The 24,446-nt window shown below is 50.3% G+C and overlaps 1 protein-coding gene and 1 long non-coding RNA gene across 2 annotated transcripts; one reads left to right on the forward strand and one right to left on the reverse strand.

The window, feature by feature from the left end:
• Nucleotides 1-382: 382 nt before the first annotated feature.
• Nucleotides 383-5,453, reverse strand: LOC128828982 (uncharacterized). Its single transcript, XR_008443267.1, has 3 exons — nt 5,307-5,453; nt 3,951-4,032; nt 383-713 (listed from the first exon to the last, which is right to left on the reverse strand). It is a non-coding gene; the product is annotated as an uncharacterized LOC128828982 (long non-coding RNA).
• On the forward strand, nt 4,296-23,291 carry ORMDL3 (ORMDL sphingolipid biosynthesis regulator 3). Its single transcript, XM_054014049.1, has 4 exons — nt 4,296-4,386; nt 15,096-15,301; nt 17,837-17,988; nt 19,620-23,291. The coding sequence occupies exons 2-4, from the start codon at nt 15,128-15,130 to the stop codon at nt 19,753-19,755; spliced, it is 462 nt and encodes a 153-aa protein (XP_053870024.1). The 5' UTR covers nt 4,296-4,386; nt 15,096-15,127; the 3' UTR covers nt 19,756-23,291.
• Nucleotides 23,292-24,446: the final 1,155 nt, after the last annotated feature.

Genomic DNA, 24,446 nt, shown 5'->3' on the forward strand with positions numbered 1-24,446 from the left:
CTCAGGAGCTGCACCTTCACCTACATTCATCTGATTGCTGCCTGTGTTTATAAAAAAGGAAAGGAAGTGACTGGTAATAGCAGCCTGGAATCTGAGTTGCTCTGCTGGGTTAGTTCTCGAGGCAAAGTGGGTAGGAGTGTCTGAATGCTTTTCCAAACTCCTGGGTAGTGGTTAAAATGGCAATCCACGTGCACTAGCGTTAACTCCTCTAGGCCATCAGAGCCCCCCGAGCGGTAATTAGGGGGACACCATGGTAAGACAATTACAACCCCCCCTCCCAGACATGTAGAGTATGAGTTTCAGTGGGAGCTGCTGGGCACGCCGCACTTTTGAAAATCAAGCCACTTTATTAGGGTGCCTAAATGTGGATTTAGGATGGAATTTTCCAAGGCACATCTGGCAGTTAAGCTCCCAGTTCCCACACCTTTGAGCATCGGTCTGGAGGGTCGGAGGAAGAGACAGGCGTTACCTTGGGGTAACAAGGAAGAACTGCTGAGCTCCAGTGACTCTGGCTCACACGCATCATACTCCACCAAGCCCCACATGTGAGCTTAGGAAGGGATTTTCTCTCCACCATTGCAGGGACCTCAAGTGTTTGAGCTGGCTACCATCAGGAACTGAACCAAGGCATACCAGTGCTAAATGCAGGAGCTGGAACAGCGTGGGCCAAAGAGGTAGGTTCTGCAGCTGAAGACTGTAAAAGATTTACATCCCTGTGGATCAGACACACAGGGGAATGTGTAAGTCATTCAGTGAGTTACATTTGCTTTTCTTCAATTTCCGCTGAAGCAGTGATTGATCAAGTCACAGATCAATGAATAGGGGGCACTGATGTCTTCAGCTTTCTGTTCCTCCCTCTCTGATCCTGGTCAGTTAAGGCAGATACTACAGTAAACTAGCCCGTGCCAGGGAAAGAAGCAACTCATCCTGGGAGCTGGTTTCCAAATAACAGTATGGCCCCCTCTGCTGCTGCTTGGTGGGAAAAGCTCACATGCTGCACAAAGCAAATATAGCCAGCTTGCAAATTGGCCATGCATGCGGAGGGGCTGTAGCGGCAAGGTACTTAGCTTTGATTATTTAGCAGACTCCCTTGCCATGCACAAGCCAAAGAATTCAGAGTGGAGACCGGATCCTGACCCTGGTCCCCAAGATGTCACAGTGTGTACAATTATTATAGGATTATTAGACATTGGTAGTGTAACACCGCCAGACCCTGGTCATCAGCAGGTGGGATCGAACCTGGAACCTTTGGAGCTTAGTGCATAACCTCTACCACATGAGCTAAAAGCCAACTGGCTATTAGCTAAGGCTGTAGAGCAGAGTCATTTTATCTCTCTCTTCAAGTAGTCTCGGTGCCACTAGATAGGACAGAACACCACACCCAGGAGGTGTGTGGGTTACAGTAGCACAATAGGTGCCACTTATTCACAGAGACACTCTCAGACCCTGATCAGCACTTAGAATCACAGAATATCAGGGCTGAAAGGGACCTCAGGAGGTCATCTAGTCCAACTCCCTACTCAAAGCAGGACTAATCACTGCCTTTTTGCCCCTGACAGATTTTTGCCCCTAATCGGCCCCCTCAAGGACTGAACTCACAACCCTGAGCTTAGCAGGCCAATGCTCAAGCCACTGAAGCACCTACTTAACTTTTTGCAAGTGAGTAGTTCCCTGGAAGTCAACAGGACTGCTCATGAGTTTAAAAATGAGGCACATGCTTAAGTGTTTGCTGGATCAAAGCCTTGGTTTGCAGCTGGCGATGAACATGTTATGCCTCCCCCACAGAGTATGCTACATTACATGTGATTATTATTGCTATTAACAGCTGATGTTCATTATTGTATGGTATTATAGCACCTCTCATCCCACAGGAGTCCCAAAGTGCCATACAGACAGTATGCACATGGCACTATTGAAGTGCAGCCACCTCTGGGGTGGAGGCCAACAGACAACTAACACACAACACAACTGTGGGAAGGGGAGGGGAATTTTGGCCAAACACTTCAAGGACCAACTCCCCACTCTTACAAGAAGGGCAATGGGTTCTTTAATACCCAAGCAGAGAGGACAGGGCTCCAGTTTTTAAGGTCTCATCAGAGAGACTCAGCTAGAAAACTGCCTGGGACACACAAGTTAAGCATTGGGTGGGGTCAGGGTATCTTTTGAAACAACCTTAAAAATCCGGACTCTGCTCTGTGCAGACATGAAAGAACCCATGAGGGACTTTTCATAAGATCAAGAGTTTGCCCCAGTGTCCTTAGGCCAAATTTCCTTCCTCCCCGTTGTATATTTCTGCCAGTATCTGGAAGCTAGAAACTTGGACATTTTGGAAAGGCTGGTATCCTGGGCTAAGACTCAGGCAAGCTGGATTCAGTTCTACCACAGACTCCTGGAGTGACATGGGCAAAGTGATCTAATCTCTCCAGCCCTCAATTTCCCCCTCTGTACAAAGCAGGTAACTGTCCTTCCTTTGTCTGTCTTGTCTAGTTAGACTGTAAGTTCTTTGTCTCTCATTATATATACGTACAGCACCTAGCACAATGGGGCCCTCAGCTCAGCTGGGGCCTCTAGGTGCTACCACAATAATAATTATAATTTGGGGGAGAACATAAGGACTGAAGTGAATGGGAGCAGGAGAGCCTTTTGGAGAAAAGTGGAGAAAAAGGAGAACTGTTTAGTGAGTGCCTGCCTTTGCTAAAGTGTGCTGCACTCTGTGCCCAGCAGCCCAAAGGGCAGGGATGGCTCTTCATACAAACAACACAAGCAGCTGCCTGGGAGCTCTCTCGTTTGTGGAGCGGGGCAATGTCCCATGTGAGCTCTGCAACTTACGGGGGCTCAGAAAGGCATGAGTCAGCTCAGCCCTGAGAATGCTTTGCAGCCTTCACAACTTACATGTCACAGAAATGAAGACGGAGCATATGAAAAAAATACAGGACAAATGATTATTGGGCAACTACCACAATTCATTATTGATGATGCAAAATCATGCTTATTAGTATTACAGGACATGCCTCGCATCCTCAGCTAAGATCAGGGCTCTGGTGTGCTGAATTAGACTGTAAGTTCAGTGTCTCTGGTTATGTATATATACAGCGCTTATCACAAGGGGGCCCTCATCTCAGCTGGGCCTCGAGGTGCTACCATAATAATAATTATAACATGGGGGAGAACATAAGGACTGACGTGAATGGGAGCAGGGGAGCCTTTTGGAGGAAAGTGGAGAAAAAAGGAGAGTGAGGCAGTCGCTGCCCCAAAGAGTTCCCAGACTACATAGATAAGTGGGAAACAGAGGAGAGAGACTTGCCCCCACATCACTAACATAGGCAAGAACTGACCCACATTTCCTGAGGCTCAGTCCACTTTGCTATTCATAAGGCCCATCTCACCTCTCTATTCAGCACAAAATCACACACTTATATCACAGTGTCTGCTTCGTTGCAATGCGTAGTTCTTGCTGAAACACAGGACAAACAGAAGCTGGCCATGCAAACACTTACACATGTGAATAACTTTACTTATCTGATTTCTCAGGGCCCCCTGTTCCTGTGATTGGATCCTCATGCCCACACAGAGCCCCATTTGATTTCAGTTGGGCTCCATCTGGGAACAGAATCCACCCATGTTGTTTCCATTACAAGCTCCAGGCTAGCTCATGGGAGTAAGATATGAGAGTTTGAAGGGGCTGAGCTCACAGAACATGTAAGCTTTTCAGAGCAGGGACTGTTTTGCTACTGTCCCTTGCAAAGAGTGAAGCATGCGCTTAGCCCCATTGAAGTCAGTGCATTTACTCACACACAAAGTTTAAGCACACGCGTACAGCCCCAATTCTGCAAGCACTTATTCCAACACTTAACTTTACTACTACACTGATTTCAGTGGGACAATTCATGGTGGGAAAGTGAAGCCTGTGTAGGATCAGGACTGTAGTCTTTGCCAGCCTAATGCCTTACCTGTGTGTCCCATGCAGTGTCGGGCACGCACGCAGCCGATGGTCAGCAAACCATAACTGAGTAAAAGGACACGCCTGGGCTGCTGACAATTCACGAGAGATTCACAGGTGCGGCAAACAATAACAAGTCAGAGAATGAGAACCAATGCATAAAAATGAACAAGCACAAAAAAACATCTACAGCGAGCTGACAGGGAATGTACAGCAGCCGCCGCCCCCCTCCCAGCGGCGGCCCTCATGGGACATGTGGGAGTCCCGAGCGCCCCAGGGGAACTACATTTCCCAGCGCGCCCCGCGGGCGCGGGGGATGCTGGGGAGGGCGGAGTTGCCAGCTGCTGCAGCTGCTGCTGCTGCGTTGTCCGCGGCGGCGGCGGGGAGCGGAGCGGAGCCGGGCTGCGGGGAGAGGCCCCCGGGCCGAGAGCCGGCTGCGCAGCGCGGTGAGCACCGGGGCTGGGCGGTGTGGCAGGCCTGGGGTCTGCAGGGGGGCAGAGATAGGGGGCGGGGCCAAGGAGAGGGGCGGGGGAAAGGGGGTGCAGGGAGCTGGAGGGGGGGGCAGGCATTCAGGGGAGCAGAGACCGGTCGAGGGGCAGAGTTGGGGGGGTGCAAGGCTTGGGGGAAAGCCCCCGTGATGGGAGGGGCAAGGGGCTCGGGGAGTGTGGGGGTGCTGGGCTCTGGAATAATGGGGGGATCTGCTGTCTAGGGCCATGAGAAGCTGGGAGAGGCGCCTGCTTCCCCCTTGGGGGAGTGGGGCTGGGAGCCTGCCAGGGTGGGATGGCTGTTTTTTTGTGTGCGTCTGGGGTTAGGCCCTTGGACCGTTTCTTAGCACTCCAGAGGGTATTGTTTCTGTCCAGCTGAGTTTTTGGGGTGACCGGGACCTGGGGGGTAGGACTGGGAGGGAGCTTCCAGGCTGCCTTTAACCAAACTGTGCAGGCAAGCAGCACAAGAGGGGTCTCCAGGGGAACAATCGCTCTTTGGGGAGCCTGGAAAGCCACAAGCCAACTCTCAGCACCCCAGGATTTCAGCAGGGAGAGGGTATTAAGTATCAGGGGGTAGCCGTGTTAGTCTGTATCTACAAAAACAACAAGAAGTCTGGTGGCACCTTAAAGACTAACAGATTTATTTGGGCATAAGCTTTCGTGGGTAAAAACCTCATTTCTTCAGATACAACGGAGGGGGGGTTCCTGGAGATGTGAGCACATTCCCGGCATTCAGTGGCAGCATCCCAGGCTTTCTGAGGGGGGTGATGGAAGGGAGGTCTCCAGGAAGAGGTGACTTGCTGGCTTGGCAGCCCTAGAGTCTTGGCTATGGGGAAGTCTCCCACAAATCCCCAGCCACATCCCCCCCCACAACTACTGACCTGTAGAGGCTCTTTGGTCCCTGTGTCTGACAGCATCTTTTGGTTCTCCACTGAGGCTGTCATCTCCATTGTGATCTGGGTCTTTGTCCAAAGACCCAACTGCTCTGCCAGCCTGAGCTGGATTTGAACTGGTGACCTCGAGGTGAAAGACTCCGTGTCCCATCCCCGCTTTGTCCTCCCCTTGCTGACTCTCTCAAAGCCTCCTAGCTGAGCTGTTGGATAAAATCAAATTGTGCGACTAGAGCAAGGCGTCCACTCCTGCAGCAGTTTCCTATAATACAATGTAGTGGAATGAGCTGGCGCAGCTAGGAAGCAACAGGTCCCTAAGTTGCCACGAAGAGGTTAATAGTGGGAGGCATATGGGGAAAGTGCAGACTGGAACAAATTCTTCTGTGCAAACAGAGGTGGGGGGTGAAGCTGGAGCTGGGGGGGGGAGCAGAGGCCTTCTGCAGTTCATAGGCAACGCAGCCCTCAATACCCGCTGCCAAGAAGCCGTGGGGATCTCCGCGCAGCTGCGGGAAATCCCCAGCAGAGGCATGTGTGTGGCTGGGACCTTTTCTTAGGGAGTCTGTAGGCTGAGAGAAGCTGGGGCATGAGTCCCATATGGTGGGTTCACTTCTCGCTTGGGTACGTATTTCCCCTTCCTCCTGCATCCCAAGCAGCACTGAAGAGGCCTCAGGGCACACGCATCTCCAGGACAGCCTGCAATCTTCGCTTTACTTAGATTGCCAGCTTTTTGGGGCAAGGACCGGTTTTATTCTGCGCTTGTACAGCCCCTAAGCACCACAGGATCCGGGTCCTTGTCCATGCCTGGGAATCCTAGGTGCTACCACCGTACAGATAAATAATACTGTTGTGCAGCCATATTGCTATTTCCACGGGGAAACCCAAGCAACTGGCAGCTGTGCTGTATGCTGTGGGAGCCCCTGTGGTTCCAAAGAGAGAAGATCATTGAAAAGTGATGAAAAGTCCCAGGTCCCCATAGTGGCTCAGGGAATAAAACTGGATGATCTGAGGAATAGCAGTCGTCTGGGAACTCCCATTGAAAGCTTGTATGTGCAGTGTTTGCTTTGATAACAGCAAACCCTGTTCAAATGACAGCAACCACAGATGGCTGCCAACCCCTTCTCCCCACATCACCCCACAGTCATAACTAGGGATCCGGATATTCCCCCAATGCGCAGGATTGTTCAGATGATGTGTTCTGGAAATGGCCCTTGGAAGCTGCAAATTATGGATCCAGATTTGATCCCGCTTGTATATTTTAATTCAGGCCCTTTGCTCTAGGTAACAAGCTAAAGAGGGCGCAGGTGGGAGAGACTGGCAAAAGCAGAACTAATGTGAGCGGTTAAATGTGGTCTGAGCATGGGACTGGGAGCTGGGAACCCCCTGAGTCCTTAGCCTAGCTCTGCTATTGATTGCAAGTGACTTCCCCTCTCTGGAGAACCTTGGCGTCATCTATAGAACGAGGCTGCTGATGCTGTCAGATGGGGATTGATTAGACGGCATCTATTACTGTAAATGCGTAGAGAGCTCTGTGCCTCTGGGGTGTGATCGGTAATTATCGTTCCAGTCCCTCCTCTAAAAACCTGGTGACCCTGGTCCTGCTACCCAGTGGAACAGACTGACACACACTCAGCTTGAGCAAATGTTGTGGCACTCGTGGGTCATGTACAAAACATCGCCATTCAAACCCGCGGGCTTTTTGCAACTTAGCGTTCCCTGAGCTCTTTGTGGCTGTAAGGCAGGAGCCTTATCTCACTGATGCTGGTGTAAACCCCAGATGATCCCATTGACTTCACAGGAGTCATTCTGGGCGTCCCCAGGGTGGCTGGGGTTGGAATCTGCTGTGTTCTACCCCAACCTGTCTGGAAAGCACTTCATAGCACACCCCACACCTGATTTCCCCACGGCCTCACCCCTCCTCTGGTCATTCCTACCTGTGTAAAGTGGGCATAAAAAGACAATGCCAGGTGCTAAGAAGTGGATGATGCCCTAATGATCTCTTGGGGTTTTCAGTATCATCCTATCACCTAAATTAGACTTACCCTGGCACTAATCAGCTAATATTAAGTGCTTTGAAAATGAACATGATGGTGGTGTAAAAGGACAGAGCTATAGAGTCCATCTGGCAGGGGGTGGAGGTGCTGGTACGTCTCTTGGCAAGGGGGGAGGGGCATTGCCCCTTCCCATATAACGCTGCAGCAAACAGGCACTGTATACCTCAGGCAATGTGGTAGGATGGTCCCCATCTTCCGACCGATCCTATGGCTGGCAGGTGTGTTTGGAAGGGCCCTTCAACTGGGGCGCTATGGAGAAGAGCCGGTTTTAGGAGACCACGTCCATCCCCATTAAGGAGGGTGGGGAACTTGCTAGCTCCCCAGTGGCCAGCCCACGCATATTGAAGGCATCATTTCCATCCACCCAGCGAATGGCTCACTGCCTCATTGGCCCATTAACAGCCTGATGTCCCAGATACTGTCTTGCGTAATGTGTTGGTTGTTTGTCGTCTGTGTTGGTTCCAAAGGCCCCTCCCTTTGGAGTTCTTGACCCAGCGTGGCCCTGGCGTGGGATGGTGCAACTCCTGCTGGCTTCAGCCAGAGTCGCAGGGTTTAATTTGGCTCTCGTTTAGAGTGCCTTTGGGCAAAATGTACCAAATGCTAGAAATCTCAATACTCTGACGGGTGAACTAGAGTAACTGGCATTAAATGAGGATATTGATATAATAGGCATCAGGGAAGCTTGGTGGAATGAGGATAATGATGGGACACGGTAATACCAGGGTGTAAAATATATAGGAATGACAGTGTAGGTTGTGGGTGGGGGAGTGGCATTATATGTTAAAACATAGAGTCAAATAAGGTTCTTACATGAAACAAACTCTACCATGGAATCTCCATAGACAGAAATTCCATGCTTGACTAAAAAGAGTAGAGCAGTAGGAATACACTACTGAACACCTGACCAGGGTGGGGACAGTGATTGTGAAATGGTATGGGAAGTTAGAGAGGCTACAAAAGCAGAATAATAATGGGTTAGGAAAGGCATAGATAATAAGACAGAAAATATCATACATATATAAATTAGTGGTGCGCCCACACCCTGAATATTGTGAGCAGTTCGGGTATCCCATCGCAAAAAGGATATGGTGGACCTAGAAAAGGTTCAGAGAAGAGCAACACAGATATTCAAGGTTATGGAACAGCTTCCATACATGGAGAGATTAAAAATTTAGGGCTGTTCAGCTTAGAAAAGAGACAGCTAAGGGGCAATATGATAGAGGTCTATACAATCATGAATGATGTGGAAAAAGAGAATAGAGAAGTGTTACTTATCTTTTCCCATAATACAAAAAACAGGGGGCACCCACTGAAATTAACAGGTGGCAGGATGAATACAAACAAGGAAGTACTTATTCACACAGCAATTGCCATGGGATGTTGTGAAGGCCAGAAGTATAAGTGGATTCAAAATAGAATTGGGTAAGTTCATGGAGGATAGGTCCATCAATAGCTACTAGCCAAAATGGTCAGGGATGCAACCCCATAGTCAGGGCGACTCTAAACCTCTGACTGCCAGAAGCTGAGAGGGACAAGGGTGGATCACTCCAACTGCCCTGTTCTGTACACTCCCCTGAAGGCCTGGTACTGTCTACTGTCAGAGACAGGATTCTGGGCTAGATGGACCATGGTCTGACCCAATATGACCGTTCTTATATTCTTCTTGGGAGTCGCTTTTCTACCCTCCGAAACGAGCTCTGCTCTTCACCAGCACAAACTTCTCTCTCCTTCCAGCTGAAGGTTTGCTTTGGGCCAGAGCTGCATCTGATCCTTCGTGATGAGGAGAGTTGATGACCCCAGTGCTTTCTAGGATGTGGGGACTGCAGACAATAGCTCAGACTCTGTATGGCACCTCAGATCTTACTGCTGTCTCTTTCGCGTGTGATCTGTGTGCCATGCAGGGTTCCCCTGAGGAGATGCGCCCGCAGGGGATATACGCCCCCTTGCCTCCCTAGACAAGCTGCAGCATAGTAAACAAATTGCATTAAGGGATGTAAGAGACTTTACCCCTTGTGAGCAGCAATGTAGTGCCTCCCTGGGCACCACACCTCTCACAATTGACATGTCATGCAGGGACTGCCTGGCAGGATGCATGCCAATTAGTTCAAGGGCGTGAGAAGTTAAAGGAGGTGAGTGGATCTGGCTGTCAGCTGGGATGTTAGAGGGGATTCAGTTTGCTGAACGGGACTGGTTCAAACTCAGTGGCCAAATGGTCCCACTCTCTGTCTCTGCCGTTCATGCAGAGAGCAGCAGACCATGTGCTGATCAAGCAGCTAACCAAAGTCCATCCGACTAGGGGTGAGCAGAACACGCTCAGAGGGATTGTCTGTTACATTCTGGTTGCAGGCATCATCCCTCCGCTGCTTCGGCTGGAGCCAAAGGCATGTTCCCCTCAGCCCCAACTTGTAAATTGGGTCCCTCTTCTGTGCAGGAAGGATGACAATGGCTCTGCTCTGGGTACAGCCTGTTGCTGATCTCCTGGACAACAGGAAGTTACATTTGAAGCGTTTTCCCTTTTCTCAGAGACTTCTCTGTGAATTTGGAGATGAGGGGGGTAATTGCTGAGGTTAAAACAAGGGGTTGGGCAGGCTTCCCATCGTCCGTGTTGACTGTGCACCTCAGTCTTGACCCACAGTACTTATCAATATACCTCGGTTATTCAGCACCCCCTGCATTTTCATTCCTGGTGTCCCCTGCACAGCTCTGCCTTTGCATCTCATTCCTGACTGCAGCCCCCCCCTACCCCCGCCCCCCCATTCCAATCCCAGCCTCCCCCTGCGCAGGCTGCCCAGACATCCCTGTGTGATGGTTTAGTGGCAGGGAGAAATGGCCCTTTGGGACTGGGCTGAGATCTGCCAAGTTCGTTCCCTCTGTGACTTAAACCAGGATCAGAACCTGGTTTCCCAGAGATAGGTTAATGGCAATTTCTCAACACATCACTTGGCTCCTTCAGATGTTGGTTTCCTTTCAATATAGCAGTGTCTCCATCATCCCTGAAATCTTCGCCGTGTAATCCTGCCTCTGATGGTCCTCTGGTGAGCAAAGAAGCAAATAATGTTCCTGTGGAGAAGGGTTTAAAATATTCATTTTCCCAGGAAATTGTGACTTCTTCCACTTTGGTGGAGATTTCAGCCTCTCATACGTTATTATTTGTATTGTGGTAGCAGCTAGACGCCTCCATTGAGTTTGGGGGGCCCCTTTGCACAGGGTGCTGCCCCCCCCCCCCCCCCCCCCGTGAGATTGGAGCCCCGTTGCACTGGGTGCTGTATTAACATGAAGAGAGGGACAGTCCCTGCTCTGAAGAATTTGCAGTCTGACTAGACATACAAAGGGGGGGGCGGGCACAGGAGCGCAGAGGTACAGAGAGAGGAAGTGACTTGCTGGGGATCCCACAGCAGGTCGGTAGCAGATCTGGCAGCAGAATCCAGACGTCCTGGCTCCCGCTCCAGTGCCCTGCTCGCTCAGCCATGCAGTGATTCACTTTCTTGTGACACTTCCCGTCTATGACTCTGTGGGACAAGTGACATCAGTGGTGACCTTTGTCAGTTTGCTCTGGCCCAGCACAAAACTGAGAATTGACTTGCTCTCCCGTCACAAGAGATACCAGTCAGCATCATTCTCAGTTGAGCGGCCACAGGACAGGAATCTGCCTGGCTCCCAATCTCTGTCCCGCCCCTTGAGTGCTGGGCTTTGAGAGTGTGAAGCCAGGGAGCTGGCTGTGTCCTTGCTAGTTCCCTGGGTCAGCAAGGTTCCTGCAGGGTCGGTAGCTGACAAGACAAGGAGAAAACTGACGATGCTGTTTGGTTTCTTCCCTGTTGAACTGGGGCGATGTTGCCAGTTCAGACGCTGGCCTGACAGCCCTGCAGACGGAGATCTCTAGCCGCAGAACAGACAGCTTCCTTCCCCCACCGGCCCAGCCTGAGGGATGTGCCAAACAAGTAAGAGGCTAGTTCAGTCTCGGTGGCCCATTCAGTGCTAGGCCTCCCAGCACGGCGGCCCGTTACCGCCCATCCTGAGCCGAGCCCCACAAGGCGCTAGTCAGCCCAACGTGCCTACCACTGACCTGGACTGAGTCAGGCTGTCAGCAGGTTGTTTTGTGTGTGTGACAAGGTTGGGTGTTGAGAATTCACGCACTAGCCTCTGTGAGTTGGGTTCGTATCTAGTGTGGGTCTGAGGTGAAGGAGAGGCAGCGTAGCCCCGTTGATAGAGAGTGGGATGGAGTCAGGAGACCTGGGTCCCGTCCTCTGGTTGCAGCTTGAGTCTGAAGGGATGTGTGTGGCAGGCCAGAGCTGGCATCGGCAGGGGGCAGGGCTGGGATAGTCGGGGGGGGGGGGTTTGTGAGTTGAGGTTGAGTGGCATCGCAAAGCATGTGCTGGGAGAGCAGGGGGCTGCGGGTGGGGATTGAGGAGCATTGGCACAGCTGGGCGTGCTGAGAAATTGGAGCTTAGCAGTCATCTGCTTCAGAAGGGGGAGGGGGTTGGAGCAAAGTTTCCATCGCTTTTCTCGTGTGCTTTGTTTTTCCTGAACAAATCCCATCTGTAAAGCTAATAAGCTGTGTTGTGGGGGGAGGGGCCGTTGGCTTTGATTGGTTAGTAGCTCTTAAGTAAGCTTGGAAATAAGATGCAGAGACCTGTAAGCCGTGGAGAGACTGGGTTTAGGGATGACTTCTGTACAAGAGACGTAAATATCGATCCAGGAACAGAGGGGTGTCCTGGATGAAAGGGGTGATGGGGGGTATTTTAGGCAGGAGAAGAGAGAATTTGAAATGGAACCTGCAAAATTTTTCTGATATTACTCAGTGGCTGACATCCTCAGTGTGCCGTGATCCCCACGGTGTCCACATGAAGCAGATTTCAACCAAGTCTAATCCACATTTTACAAATGGGAAACTGAGGCACAAAAAGGAGACCTGGGGGGGGGGGGGGAGATGTTCTGTGATCCAGGGAAGTGGTGATGAGAAGCTGAGCAATTAGCATATTTGGGGTGTCCTGTCTGCAGGCAACAGAGCAGGTCCAACGTCCTCTCCAAGCATAACCACTTGTCGGCCTGTGGTGTCAAGGTTTCTGAGTGGCAGAGAAATTGGTGTGTCTGTCGGATAGCAGCCCTGCCTTGCGCTGGATGGCTGATGCTGAGGCGCACCCGTGGGTGACTACAGGAGGCCTGAAGGACACAGCACGGCCAACAGCAGTTGCAGGAGGGATAGTGTTTGTTCTGTGTAATAACCCTTGTCAAGGACAATAAAAAAGATAGAGCTCCAGCCTGCAAAATAACCCAGGCCCAGGATTCTATGCAAGGAAACTTGGAACATCTGGCTTCTGTGTAAAGAACACAATAGGTCTGGCTGCAACCTGCCTCCCACACAACGCAGGCCTGTGAGCTGGAGAAGAGCAGCAAATCCGTCTCCCAGCAATGGGAGCTAAACCAGCAACAACACTAGAAAATTACAAGGAAGGGAGAGCCTGGCTTGTCTAGGCCTTTTTATTTCTGCATCTGTACTTCGGTAGCTACTAAACTTTGAATGAAAAAGTAGTGTGCTCCTACTAATGCAAAAATTGGTCAACTTTTTGAAAAATCGGCCAAAAAGCAACAAAGCAGCTTTGGAATAAAGGCTGACAAATACATAGGAATTAATGTTGGGCAAGGATGGGCAAAAATTTCCAAATGTTGACCCTGGCCTTGCATACACCGTCAACATAATGCATGTGACAAGTCCCACGTGCCGAAGTGTTTGCAGGATCAGGGTTTTATGTGCCAAACAGTTAGGCACATACAGGTTTCAAGTCCAGAAGGAACATTTCTAATAGTCAAGTCTGACCTCCTGTATCTCATAGCCCCAAAACTCCCTCCCAGTGATTCCTGCATTGAGCCCAGGAAGTGGTGAGGGAGGAACTGGAGCGAGTCTCTTAGCAAGACGTCAAGTGATGGAGAATACTCCTGTTGCTCTGTTGAAGGTATGGTGGCACCTTGGTGCTCCGCACCTTTGGGAGACAGATGGCGATGAAGTTCCTTGTTTCAGTCCCACAAAGGTCTGAGCTAGGGTGACCAGACAGCAAGTGTAAGAAATCAGGGGGGTGGGAGTAATAGGCATCTGTATAAGAAAAAGCTCCAAATATCAGTACTGTCCCTATAAAATCGGGATATCTGGTCACTCTAGCTGAGCCTGAAAATACTTGCTGACTTGGCTTAGCGGTGACTTCATTGCTCAGTACCACGAGTTATCCCACCGTCTGGGAGCAATATGCTCACAGGATTGGGCCCATCATTAGCACCTGTTGGCTGTCTCTGGAATCTGAGGTTTTTTTGGTTGTGATCTTGCTCTGAGTGAATGACATCACAATCTGCCTTCCAATTGGAGCCAGCTTTGGAGTGTACCGGCTGGACAGCAGCCGGTTGAGATCTGCTGAGGGGTGAGTGGAAACCCTCATTTCCTGTTCGCTTTGTGATGGTGGTTTTTATCCCTGTAGGGTGGTGGCAGCGTTCGAACCTTAGCCACAGATAGGCCTGTCCAGCTCCATTCTGCTCCCGCTCCTTGTGTGTTTCGTCATTAGCTGAAAGTTCAGTCAGCGTGCTCTGTATTGAATCCTGGGACTGGTGTTTGCTGTTGAACCTGTTTCATTATGCAGGCGAATGCGTGCAGCAGCCCTAGACCCTGAGGTTTCATGGATTGCTGGGTATGGCACCAAATCCAGCCTCAGTCCAGTCATTGACAATCTTCTCCATTCCAGCAGTGAGTCTCTCTTTCTGGCCTTATCAGAATTGCTTTGAAAATGCTTCTTTCTGTGCTGCTCCTGGGGTCTGCACGTTCTACCCCACAGCAGAGTGGGAGCCTTCTCCTGTAGGGCACCCCTAGTGAAGCAACCTCCCTGCATCATTACCTCACCATGGCTTTTCTAACCTCGGTGTCAAAGGATCTCTCTCCTGGAACTCTTCATTTCTCCTTCCCATTGCTGTAATGATCTCTCCAAAGATCTTTTTTGGTCCTGCTTATGAAACAAGAGCCCAGTTCTGTGATGTGGGTCAGTGTGGGGAGGCTCCTGCAGCCTCGCAGAACCCTATGGCAGTCAATGGGGCTAATCCTAGGTGTAAGGTTACACACACCTAAGACTTTGCAGAATCGGGGCTGAAGTTTTTCTCAGGACATGTTATGGCCTGGATCCTGCAAACCCTTAAGCATGTGGGTAACTATGCTCCAGATTTTGCAAGACCAGGGCTCTAATGTGTCCTGCAAAAGAAAATTTGGTCCATGTTATGCTGTGAAATTACCCATTTGGCTCTTCACTGGCAGAGTCACAGGACTGAAATCATCCATATGCCCCGGTTCCACCAGAATATACCACCAGCGTTAGAAATACCCCCATTGTAGAGATGTTTCTCATTTCCTGGCACCTTCCATCTGAATCTCAAACGTGAGTGGATTTAGTTCCCACACAAGAGTATTGTCTCTATTTTATAACTAGGGTAACTGAGGCAGAGGGCAGTGAAGTGACTTGCCCAAGGTTTTGTGGTGAGAGGGTGGCAGTGTCTGGGACAGAATCCGGTAGACCTGACTTCCTGTCGGCTGCTTTACCTGCAAGACAATGCTCCATCCTGGGCTGGTCTTGGCTGAGTAGCAGGGACAGGGAAGGATGGGGCCGTTTGCATGGAGGGTTCTGGTTAGCTTGCAGCTTAGTGGAGTGGCAGAGTCTGTTGCCTCCCTGCGCTGACCTGCCTCTTGTTCTTCTTGGTTCAGTTCAGGACTGTCTAGCCGACGCATGAGCCAGCATGAACGTGGGGACGGCTCACAGCGAGGTGAACCCCAACACCCGGGTCATGAACAGCCGGGGCATCTGGCTCTCCTACGTGCTGGGGATTGGCCTGCTGCATGTGATCCTCCTCAGCATCCCCTTCTTCAGTGTCCCCGTGGTTTGGACTCTCACCAACATCATCCACAACATGGTAAGGGGGCGCCACAGCTCACTGGCCCCAGGGGGAACCCCCAGCTGGGCTCGATGGTCACATGGGTGGTTAGCTGCCGAGGGATCCTACAGTGAAATCAAACCCCAAGTCCTGAGTTCCCACCAGTGTGTGGGATGCAGTCTGGCTGACTGAGCAGCCACATCCCAGGCTCAGCCCCCTTTCACCTTGAGGTCACGGGTTCAAATCCAGCCCAGGTGGTAACAACCAAACGTTTGGTGTTCACCGTCCCCTACGTGAATTAATTTTGGGTCTCAGACCAGCTCCCATCTGGGCAAGTGTCCGCATCACCAAAGCCACCCGAAGAGGCCCCCGCAGGAGCGGGAATAGGCTGTGGGGTGTAAACTACTGTCTGGCGCCCGGACACATGGAGAGCAGTGCAAGATGGGGGAGCCTTGTGTGACGACTGTCCTCTTGGCTGACTCAGAGGGTTGAACCAGCAACCTCCCGGGTTGGAAGTGTGAGTCTCTACAGCTTGAGCTATCAAGGACTAGGAGCTATGACAGCCTCACATCCTCCGAGGGTCAGGCCCAGAGGGGGACCTGCTGCCCGCTGGTTACGCTCACTTTGCTGCTGCCCAGGAATCCTCTGCTGTTACTGGCAACAAAGGGAGAGGCAGGAAGGGCAAGGTGGGTTTTTGTACCCAGGAGTTGGAGGGTTTATAAAAATCAGTTGCTGACTTGTGAGCTGACAGTGGGCTGGGCCCAGATGAGAGGACCAGGGTGCAAAGCTGAGGGATGGGGTGGGGGTTGTTGGCCATTTGTCTGAGTCTAATGTTACTGTATCTGGAGCAAGTGCATAATGTGAACAGGGGGTCATTGACTCGGGTGTATCGTAGAAATGAAACAGTCAGTTTTCCTCATGGGTGTGGGCTGGAGTGTGTGGGGTTTTTTTTTTCTTTCAGGGGATGGGTTTGGGGATGCGGGTGAGTGGATGCATTGCTGCCCTCTGCTGGGACATGACACAACTGCAGCCGTTCAGTGGAACCTTTTCCTCTGGGGCTGAGAAAAACGCCCCATGCTTTTCACTGATGATATATTCTCCCGCTCCTGACTCCCCTCTTGTTTTAGTCTGTTTGTCTCCCGGAGATCAGACCGTGGCTCCATGCAGCAACTTGCTCCTTGATTTCCAGGTCAGAGAAACCCAGACGTTAGCACAGACGCAGCAGCTGGTCTATTTGTGCCCTATGGTTAAAGTGATTCTCGGCTTGAGATTAATCAGAGACCAGGAATTGATTCCCTCGCAGGGCTCCTGACGCCCCATCTCCTAAAACCATCCAGATCTCGAGCAATCGGCAGCTAGAACTGAGAGCAAAAGGGCTGAGATCAGCACTGGTGCGCTCTGCTCTCCCGCCAATCAGACCTCCTTGCCTTGGCCTCTGTCCAGTTTAGAGTGGTGAGTCTTAGGAGCAGGAGGCTTTTAAAGGACCAGCAGCAATTGTTCATAAACAACAATCCCAACGGATTTGTCGTTGGCTTCTCCAAGGATTTGTTGCTTGTGTGTACCTGGAGCGTGTGTCACTGGAATCTTTCCAGGAGATTGCTTAAGTTCCGGTTATAATAATACTCCGCTTTTATCTAGTGTGTCTCACCAGTGGAGCTCATAGTCTTTTACACCGGAGGTTGGTGTCATTATCCCCATTTTACAGATGGGGAAGCTGAGGCACAGAGAGGCTGACTTGCCCAAGGTCAGAGCTGGACATAGGGTTCCTGAGTGCCCAGGGCAGTGTTCTGTCCATTGGACAGCCCTGCCTCCCCATCAATAACATTGCTACCCCTTTGCCGTCCTCTAGAGCTGCACCGTTTAGAATCTCATCGCTCACTGCATCAGCAATGCGTTACCCTTCTCCCCCCGTGGCGTGGGGGGTCAATATTATCACGCTTTCACAACTGAGGGAGCTGTGGCACGTAGGGATGAAAGTCAGTTGAGGTTAGAACTGGGAATAGAGCCTGGGAGGTGCCACTCTCCGCACACGCACACACACACACCCCCAATGCAATACAGGGCCGGGGGCAGCGAGTCTGTGGCTGTTCCATTTCAAAGGTTTTCTCTGACAGGCAGGAAGCACCTGGTATGGTCTGTGCAACTGTATGGCCATGTTCACGCCTCAGTCTGTGCTGCAGGAAGAGATGCGATACTGGAGTTTGATTCCGCTCCATGTGTATTCTCCTCTGATGCCGGGGAGCTGCGTTTCCTAACGTGACCGTCACCATCTTGGCCAGGGCACCAGGGAGCTCCAGCACTAAACGCAGGAGCTGCTACAACTTGAGCTCAAGAGCCCAGGCTTCCTAGCCGGGCTGTAACCAGCTCGTCCCGTGGGACCCTAATTGCCAATGCCGAAAAAAAAAAAAAATCTCATCAGATGACAACAGCTCCCCCTAGTGGCACAGCCCTGGCTTGCAAGTGTAAGAGCTTTCCTAGTGATGAGTTGTGGGTGGCTAAGGTCAGAGGAATCTCTCCAGACACCTGGTCTCAGAGGGCTGCCCAAGTTTTACCTTCTGCTCGTGTTTGCTACAGAGTATGTACATCTTCCTGCACACCGTGAAAGGAACGCCCTTTGAGACTCCGGACCAGGGGAAAGCCCGGTTGCTCACGCACTGGGAGCAGATGGACTATGGGGTGCAGTTCACGGCATCGCGCAAGTTCCTGACCATCACGCCCATTGTGCTGTGAGTACTTCAGGGGGGCAGGCGGGCTGGTCACAGCGGCACCCTGTCGAACGAAGCTAAAGGCCTCCATTGGCCTCCAAAAACAATGCTAGCTTGGGGGCCTAAAAGCAGATCCACATATGTTGCAATACCAGATTTATTCACAGTATCCATAGCCCACTTGTGTCTGTGCTGCTGTCCACCACTCATGGCGTGGATGTCTTGGGGATCTGCTCTGAGCTTGTGTCAAGGTGCTATTCAGCCTGGGTCAGTGCCCATAAAAAGCACTGTTCGAAGCACATCAGGGCTACACTGGTCTCTTTCTAAGGTTCACTATCTCACAAGTCACCAGGGCTGGCACTGATTAACATTAACATGATTTATGTGTATTATGGTAGCAGCTAGGAGCCCCAGTCACAGACCCAGGGCCCCATTGTGCCGGGTGCTGCACAGATACAGAACAAAAAGACTGTTCCTACCCCCAAAAGTGAACAGTCTACGTATAACACAAGAGACAACAAGTGGCTACTCTGGGCATGGTTTGGGGCAAGCTCTATGAGACCGTATGGACCAGAACGACAGGCACTGGTTTCAGCCCACCAGCAGCCTGACTGTTGCCAAGTTACACTCACTAACTGACCCCACCGCTGAATCTTGCCCCCAGACCAGGGGCATTGGATTTGGCCTCATGGCAAAAGGGATTTGGCGGAGGGCAATGAAATGGCTTTGTGGATTTTTATGGGGAATTCCTCCCCAGCACAAGGGGCAGCAAGGGAGAAGCATGAAGGTGCTCGTCTGACAATCTAACAGGTGGGCAGTGCAGGCTGGCACCCTGGCTTTACTGGAAGCAGGTGTCAACCTCTCAGGAGGGAATGAGAGAGAAGTAGGGTGGAGAGGCCACGAAGGGCTCTGAAAGCGAAGACAAGTAGTTTGCGTTTCACGTGATGGAGAAATTCTTCAGAGCATCCCAAGTCTGCAGAGTCCCAGTGGAGTGACGTGTTGGAGGCTGGATCAGACTGTAAAATCACATCACCAAGAGGAACGTCTTGCTTTTCACCCGACTCTGTCCCCTGGCTCCCCTGCCACCCACATTGCAGTTCTGACTCATGTAATCGCTGCTGGGAAATGTTGTTTTCCAGCCATCTACAGTGCGAGGAGTGGCGGATAGGCTCCATCACCATCAACTGAAGATATTTCTGAAGGGCCAGTCTCTGCTGTGTCTGTTGCCAAAAGCACACACAAGCTGCTGCTGCAAAGATGCTCAGCTGTTTAAAGTCTTTTGGGACCAGAGCTCATGGCCAGAAGGAGAGAGAGAGACTGAGATCCCCCAGGGTGAGACTAAATCCACTTTGGAATCAGGGCTCACTAGCTGCTAGAAACCGGATCCTTGTTTTTTATTTTGGCTTACCTGGCTTTGCTGTGTTGTGCTAATCTGAAGCCCTGTCTGTCTGCCCTGAGCTGGTGGCTAGATTCAGAGGTGGGGTCGGCTAGTGGGTGTAACTTGTACACCAAGGGAGCAGTATGGGTTGTAGCAGGAAAAGCAGTCAGTGAGTCACTTGCAACCAGTATCTCTCCTCAGATCGTCACTGGCCCCGGGGAGTGATGGGAGCTGTGGGTAGCTGTGATTCAACTTCCGCTTCTCTCTCCCCTAGGTATTTCCTCACCAGTTTCTATACGAAATATGACCGGATACACTTCATAATCAACACCATCTCCCTGATGAGCGTCTTGATCCCCAAGCTGCCCCAGCTCCACGGAGTCCGGATCTTTGGGATCAACAAGTACTGAGCCCCCTGGATGAAGTGAGCTGAAGTGGAAGGGGAAACCCGGTCGTCTTAGTCCTCCCTCACCACCACCACCACCCCCCGCCAAATCCGGGATATAATTTCACAGTGGCTCTTTAAATGCAGTATCCAATAGACGTGAATACCACATGCAGGATCCTCGTGCCCAATAAATCTAAGCAAACTCTGGAGTAGCAGAATCCTGAGTAGAGTTTAGCATGGAGCCAGGAGACTGGGGGGGTGGACTTCTTGTGCTCCAGTATCATGAGTAGATGCAGATAGAGTGAGACGTTGAGGTACAAATAGGTCAGTTTCTGGGGAGACGCCCATCCAGAGGCCAATACACTGAATGGAGAGAGCAGGGGTGGGGAGAAAGCTTTAAGAGCTAGTAGTTATTACGATGGCAAATGCACTTTAAAATACATTGGCCCTTTTTGAGGTTAGAAGCACTCGCGAAGGGCTACGTGGGGAAATTAAAGGGGGGCATGGCCAGATTTCCCAGGTGTGAAAAACTAGTTGGCCACTTTAATTTTGGGAGGTGGATTTTATTCTTAAACCTCTCTCCTCCTGCTGGGGAGGGAATCATTTTTTCTAATGAGAAAACAGGAAGGAGCTTTCCTGTTTTCCAAGGTACCGTTTGTATGATTCGGGGGGAAGGAATTGGATTCCAAGTTGTTTCTGTTAATTTAAACTATAACCAATGTCTGTCTTTGTTTAAAGTGGAAGTAGTTCTATTTTAAAGCGTGTGTGATGGGGGGGTATTCTCCCCCATCACATGCAGCCCTGCAGTGTTACCCTTAATCCTACTGCCACATAGGGCTAAGAGGTGTGATGGTGCTGCTTGTTAGTTGTGTGATTAAAAATGTTAACACTGCCCATCAGAGTGATCGGAGTCACTTGACTTGGAGATCGGGGAGGGGAAAGGCTGATGACAGACAGGTTTGCTCTAGGTGAAGGATGGAGCGTCGTCAGGTATGGTAATGGGGCGTTGGTACAGGCAGAGAGGTGACCATGACTGGTTTAAATGGGTCTCGTTCTTCCACCCCCTTTGCCCAAGACTCCAATGTCTAAATCTAGATCAGTGGCATTTGCCAAATATCAGTGGTGGGCACATCTCGGCATGTGACAGCCCATGCAGAAAACCGTTCTCGGACTTCTGGTTGGGCCTGATGACCTGTCAGCAGCATACTATGGGCCACAAGCGAGGTGTAGAACAGGAATATTGCAATAGTGCTGCATTGCTGAGTGAAGGCAGGAGCAGACGGCAAATGTGGCTGGCCGGCAAGAGGGCAACGGGTCTGACCGGTCACTGAAGCATTCAACTTATCGGTGGCATAGAAAATCCAAGCTGTGCAGTCTGTCGCATCCCCAAACCATGGCTGCAGGTTACCCACCTGTCCGGGTCTGGACAGTGAAGGTGTTTGGCACAGCAGGGAGACCAGCAACTCGCTTTGCTGCCTTCTTCATTATCCAGATTTGTTGTACTTGTTTAAATCCAAAGCCCTGCTGTTCTGCCCCTGAACTGGTGGCTAGATCCAGAAGTGGGGTACGGCACGTGTCAGTTAGTGGGTGGAACTTGCACCCCAAGAAAGTGAGGGGCAATGGGGCATTGCAGGGGGCAGTTAAACCACCAGGGGAGCTAACCAACCTTCTGTTTCTGACTCGTTTTGATTTTGTTTATGCATCATGAGCTTATTTCAGGCTGCTCAGTGGAGCGATCATGTTTTCTGCACCCTGCATTGCTGTGTGGGAGGGAACCCTACCTAGTAGAGCGTGTGTGTGTGTGTGTGTGTTTCTACTAAGGGGCTGTTAGCAGATGAGCTAGTTATCCACAGAGTCAGGAGCTGGTTTGGAGGACAATGTGGGATTTTTAATTTAATTATCATCTGCAATAGAAATGCAATAATCCCAGTGTGGAAAGAGATTGTTGAATAAAGTTTTGATAATCATTGTTTGGGGTAAATGACAGACTTGTAATTAGTAGACGGGGGACGGGGGGGAGGATTTCCAATATAACAGGGAGGTTTGGATAACTGAGGATGAAGCATAGTTGCAACACTGAATCTCCCCCCCCCCCCCTCAAAATTGCCAGCTAGAGCGAAGGGTTAGCAGCAGAACTGGCCCCAGTGGCTGGGTAGCTGTCCACTCTTTGTAACTGCAGCATTTTCTAGAGGGTCAATATGCTGGTTGAACTATGCCTTTGTTTATATTTTTCATGATACCCTTGCACATTCATGAAGGTGATTTTTGTTTGTTAGTGTTTTGATTGTCTGGAGTTTTCTGACAATGTAAACATTTGAAATAAGACATTTTAGTTCCTGCATTAGCCAGATGTAGCTTTGGAACTGAGCGGGGGGTACAGTGGATACTATCGATAGAGTTTAGACCTGATCTAATGGTCCGAGACAGGACTGGGAGACAGGAATTCCCCAATTTGAATCTCGTCCCTTGTATTGACTCCTCACCTGCCTTTGGATGAACTGCTTAACCTCTCTGCCTCAGTTTCATCATTTGTACCCCGCTGAGGGGGGAGAAATAACCTACCTCACAGGGCTGTTGTGAGGCTTATTTAGCCATTGTCTCTTAAGCGCTTCAAAGACGGAAATGCTCCTGTAAGTATTAGTGAAAAGGAAGATGGTGGAGAAGGAGAAAACCTGCTTTGGGTTCTTGAAAAAAGGAGCCTGTCAAATGTAGGTTAATTTATTTAATACAAGGCTCTTCCTTTTTTCCCATCCCTGACATGGGTGGGAGTGGATTGTTGCTTCAGTTACTGTACTGTATACCCCAGGACTAGTGCACTTTTCAAGCTACTAGCCTGTGACTTCTGGAAAAAATAGTTTCAGGCTGGTGCTATTTCCTGATGAGAATGTCTGAGTGGATTCAGAAATGAACATTGTAGATACGTGCCTCAGATGGCAATGGGGAGACGGCAGGTTTCCACTCGGCAGTGATAGTACCTTCACCCAGACTGCTGTGATGATGTGCCTAGTCTAAGGGGCACACTGCTGGACCAATTCAGGTCTGGCAGGCCACAGAATTATAGTGCTGATGCTGAACCTTCTCCAATGAAAGAGACGGAACACGTAGCGTGGTGTTAATCTAGCTTTGGGGACAAATAGAAACCTAACTAGAGAGACAAAATAATTACTTTAAAGGTGGGAATCTCGACCCAGAGAAGTGGGGCAGGAATCACTTTATCCTTGTGTTTTGCAAAAACCCACCATAAATAAAAAAGGACTTTTTTTTTTCTTTATTTGCTTAAAACCATTATTCCCGGATTCATGTAGGTTTTGCCTTTTCTCTCCCTCTCTCATGCATGTAAACTATGCAAAGCTGGAGTGAGTTTGTAGCAGAAATGTAAGCTGACGCTAGGCACCAGACCCTTGGCCGCTGTGGAGTGGTGAAGCTCGGCAGACGTACATCAGCTGGGGGCTGGACCTGCAGTGTTTGTGGGTTCAGTGACACTGGTCATGTCCAATCAGTTCTGTTAAATTAACGCTGAAATGTAAAGCTACTAAAAATAAAATCATGAACTCTTCAGTGGGGCAGTTTAAAACCTGGAGTGCAAGTTTTCCTCAACGGGTTTACAAAGACATGATATTCATAGACCAGTCTAATGATTTCTCTTTTATGAGCATTTCAGTGAAAACAGTTTCCGTGAAGCACTTCAGCATGTGCTTAAGACACACAGAAGTCAATGGAATTTAAGCACACGCTTAAGTGTTTTGCTGAATCGCGGCCTTACTTGGCTCAAGTGAGAGGGGAATCAGGCCCTAGGACTTAACAGTTTAACAGGGATTTCGGTTAATTTTTAAAAAGAGCGATGCATAATTATGTGTCAGAGATCTACTCCCCCCGACCCCCTGTGTGCAGGGGTAGCTTCCATTAAAATGTCACTCAAAAGGGGGAGTCTGAGTATGCAGTGAGTGGGAACAGCCCTTTTCACTAGGCACTCGTAGGTGATCTGGGAGACAAAGCAATGAAATGCTAGTCCAAACATTACAGAACAAACCACACTGTAGATTTCCTGAAACGTTGCATTGAAACCACTTTTATAAAACAGGGGTGGGTGTGAAATGGGCCAGACACGGCAGCTCTGACTCAGAAGACAAATGATGAAGGGCCACTCAGGCCGTGGAGAGTTGGAGAAAACAACACACACGCCAAGGAAGCTCCTTGGGGATAAAAACCAGCTTTGGGCAGAAGAGGGATTGCGTGCACCCCCGGGTGGGGAAGTTTGCAGGAATTTAGAGTCTTGAGCATTTAAATATGGCTGCAGTTAAGTGTGGTGGCGATCCCAGAGTGAAATTCAACCCTTGTGTAAAGCGCTTAAGTGAACTAGACCCTGGACTCCCCTTGACTGTCAATGGGATTTAGGTGCCTAACTCACTTAGGCCCTTGGGAAAATCTTCCTCCTGGCCTTGTGCTGGCTCCCTGCATAGCAGTAGGTGTGAATTTCAGTACAGCCAATGCTTTTCAGTGTAGTTTTGTCTGCTGCGGATACAGAGAAACAATAAAGAAACCAAGGGTTTTAAAATCTATAACAATAGACCAGTTCACAGACATTGGCCTGACTCAAGCCATTCGCGTTGCCTGCTCTTATTGCTGCTGTTACTGCAAAGCCTTTTTCCTCAGCCGTTGAGAGAACTGTGTGCTTGTCCACACAGCACAGAAAGATACAGAACAACAGCTTGG

Source organism: Malaclemys terrapin, chromosome 25 (genome assembly GCF_027887155.1).
Source record: "Malaclemys terrapin pileata isolate rMalTer1 chromosome 25, rMalTer1.hap1, whole genome shotgun sequence".
NCBI classification, from domain to species: domain Eukaryota; kingdom Metazoa; phylum Chordata; order Testudines; family Emydidae; genus Malaclemys; species Malaclemys terrapin.